This window comes from Hippocampus comes, unplaced genomic scaffold (assembly GCF_001891065.2).
Source record: "Hippocampus comes isolate QL1 unplaced genomic scaffold, H_comes_QL1_v1.1 scaffold86, whole genome shotgun sequence".
Lineage (NCBI taxonomy): Eukaryota > Metazoa > Chordata > Actinopteri > Syngnathiformes > Syngnathidae > Hippocampus > Hippocampus comes.
Window position 1 is genome coordinate 615,116 of NW_017805882.1, and position 3,041 is coordinate 618,156.

At 42.2% G+C, this 3,041-nt stretch overlaps 1 protein-coding gene across 1 annotated transcript in view; it reads left to right on the top strand.

The window, feature by feature from the left end:
* Positions 1-2,286: 2,286 nt before the first annotated feature.
* The window catches only part of tekt4 (tektin 4), an 8,018-nt gene continuing 7,263 nt past the window's right edge, over positions 2,287-3,041 (top strand). Inside the window, exons 1-2 of the mRNA XM_019889048.1 lie at positions 2,287-2,572; positions 2,797-3,018. Coding sequence (XP_019744607.1) covers positions 2,520-2,572; positions 2,797-3,018 — 275 coding nt within the window. The 5' untranslated portion in view covers positions 2,287-2,519. The remainder of the gene's footprint in view (positions 2,573-2,796; positions 3,019-3,041) is intronic.

Below are 3,041 nucleotides of genomic sequence, written 5' to 3' on the forward strand. Positions count from 1 at the left end.
TTCATTTAAATGATCTTTATTCAATGGGGCTTTATAAAGACCTTTGCGGAACTCCAAAAAGTTCCTGATAGTCCCAAGTCGGGGGTGTATCACCAGTTGCTGATGTGAGTTTTCCAACCCACCCCGAATCCGACACCCACACTTCACCCTTTCACTCCTTTGCTATTTTTTTTTTAAGTAGTCATGCCGGCTGGGTCAAAAGTTACATTTGGCACTTGTGCCGGTGGCTGCTTTAAAAAAAAAAAAATTGACAGCAGGCAGCAAATGGCCTGCGGACCAGACTTTGGATACCCCTGGACATCCATACAGTGTGTCATAGACTGTATCTGACTTTCGAGAAATTATTGTGATACTGAAAAGGATCAAGAGTATAAAAACATTAAAAGATCCAGGTAATTGGTTGGTCTCACTATAGTTACTTTAAACACATTTGATATTGAGTTTATGATAGTAACATTATTACTATTACCAATACTTATTAGAGGATTGTAAACAGTTTATGGTCATATGGTTTTCTAGTCGTCAAGTAGATGTAACAAGGTGCGTAGACAAGTGACAGGAAGCAACCAAGAATAGACATAACATAGTCTGAAGGTTGGAGGAAGGCCCTGAAGACTTGAGAGGATTATCTCTGTATGACACCCTACTCTGCTTCATATTTGGGCGTGAGGGTCAGTTAGCCCTGGCTTGTTGTTCAAGAAAACTTTGGGGCACATGTGTCTTCTGTATTGCTCACATGTCAACAAGCAGAAAAACAAGCACCAGCTGGCCTGCGCCCACCCTTGGCAATTTCCCCCTGGCAACAAGCCCAGCTCCCCTTTGCATCCTTCCTAATTTGGGACACACTTATCCCTCTGCTCAGGGTTCTGACAGCTAACCTTTGGGTGCGTGAGGTATGGAAACAGTTCGACTTGGAGTATGTGAAAGACACAGCTGTGTGGTCAGCTAGAGGCCAGGGAATGGCTGAGATCAGGGAAAATATCAGCGCATGCTCCTGGTGTACCACCGACACGACCGTGCGAGTTTAAGATGCACCGGCTAGGGCATGACGGGGTCAGCAGTTTTAAAAGGTGGCAAAATATTTTAGGCTGTAAGTATATACGTCTGGTTTCCATTGGGTCTCCGAGAACCACAGATTGACAAATGCAAAGACTTAACTTGATATCAACTTCCACAGAATGATTTATTAGTTCATGTCGACGGGCCATAATACTGTTGCAGGCTATTCCAAGTGTGCAAGTGTGTTGGAATGGGCCAGTAATAAATTTTGCTGGGGGCTGAATAACTCACTATAAAAGCCTATATGAAGTGGATTAAAAAAAAAAAAAAAAAAAGGGGGGGGGGAAACAGTCTGGACAACCTTGCATTTTATGCCAATAACAAAATCTCCCAAACACCTGTGGGAAACCAAAGTTCAACTTTCTGGCCTTAATTCCAAAAGTTACCAAAACTGGAGGGAAGTCTGTTAGTAGCAGCATCATGTTTTGGCATTGTTTTTCTTCAGATGGGAGCCTTAGTCAAGGTTGAGGGAATTATAAACAGCTGCAAATACTGTAATCGAAGTTACGAATGCTGTACAGTGAACAAAACTATGCAGTGCGTTTTTTATACTGTGTTAAGGCCTAATAATTCAAATTAAAAAAAATATATATTTTTGTCATGTTGTTTTAAATGGCACTATTCAATTACATTATTAGATATTAGCTTGTCATCTATCATTCCAATTTTAGTATTTGCAAAACCGTAGCAATGCAGCCATGTCGTTGTCTTGTTTATTTTATTCAAAATTAGTTTTTCACATTTCAAGGTATATGTCTGGATATCTTGTGTGTGTGTGTGGGGGGGGGGGGGCGCAGTAAATGCTTGGCTCCTGGATACTTTTTATTAGTTTTAGTAGGCCGGATAAAATTTGGTATCATTGCTTATACGAATGTTAATTAACTGCAGTTCTCTCTTGTAATATCACACCGCTGCATGAACTCTGACCAATCATCAATATTATTGGCATATGCCCCAATGCGCAGTTTTGCTTCGGCCACTGCGGGGTGGCTGAGTGCTGTATCTTTTCAAATGAAAGTTTGGGGCTCCCTATTAAAACAAGTAACATATGTCTTGTACTGTTTGTTGGTCAACGGCGGCATCTAGCGGCAAATCACTATAACTATCCACGTTCGGCATCTTTTGTACAACTTTATCTAAAAAAAAAAAAAAAAAGACAACTACATATTGAACGGTCCGCATTGCATACCCGACGAGTCCAAATCGTCAATCGGCGTGCTACAAAGGCTTCTATTTGGATGATGGGATGAGATCAGATTACACATATACAACACATAGCAGAACGAATTTCCAAAAGGGCTCTGTTACACGGCGTCGTAGGAAAAGGCAGAAAAGGTCGTCAGATCCCAATGAGATTCATTCATTCATTCATGTATTTATTTATTTGTTTATGTATTTATTCCTCCTATTTAATTTCCTCTCTCCCTCCACACATTTTTTGATTCATTGTGGCTGACTTCATGACTGAACCACTAGTTATGGCTTCCTCCCGGGCAAAGCAAATAATGTGCAGGTCAGAAAATGGCATATCTTTGGAATATAGGGACATCACACTAGACGCACTTGAATAATTTAAAAAATCTACACGCATTTTGTTAATTGGTTACACTCTCCTCAAGTTACCAGAGTTGTTTCTTGTATCCAGGCAACCATAAACAAACACTCCATATACTGCACTACTTTGTGTCACTTATGTAATTGCTCACTGCTGCTTTTACTCTATTTGAACTGTTTTAGTCGTTGTAAGAAAATGAGCGCGGAGGTGTTAGTGTCAAAGCCACACTATGATGGCGGAGCGGTGGCTCAGGGGCTCCGGCAGGAGCAAGGGGCCCCTTTAGAGCCGCCCTCGGTCTTAGCTACCGCGGGCTTCCGCTCCGCTAAATACACCCCGGCGGAGTGGTTCTCCGGATACCGCAGCCTCCTCCAGCAGGCCGGCGCCGACCACTTTACGGCTCAGACCATCCAGGAAGAGTCCAGGGTCT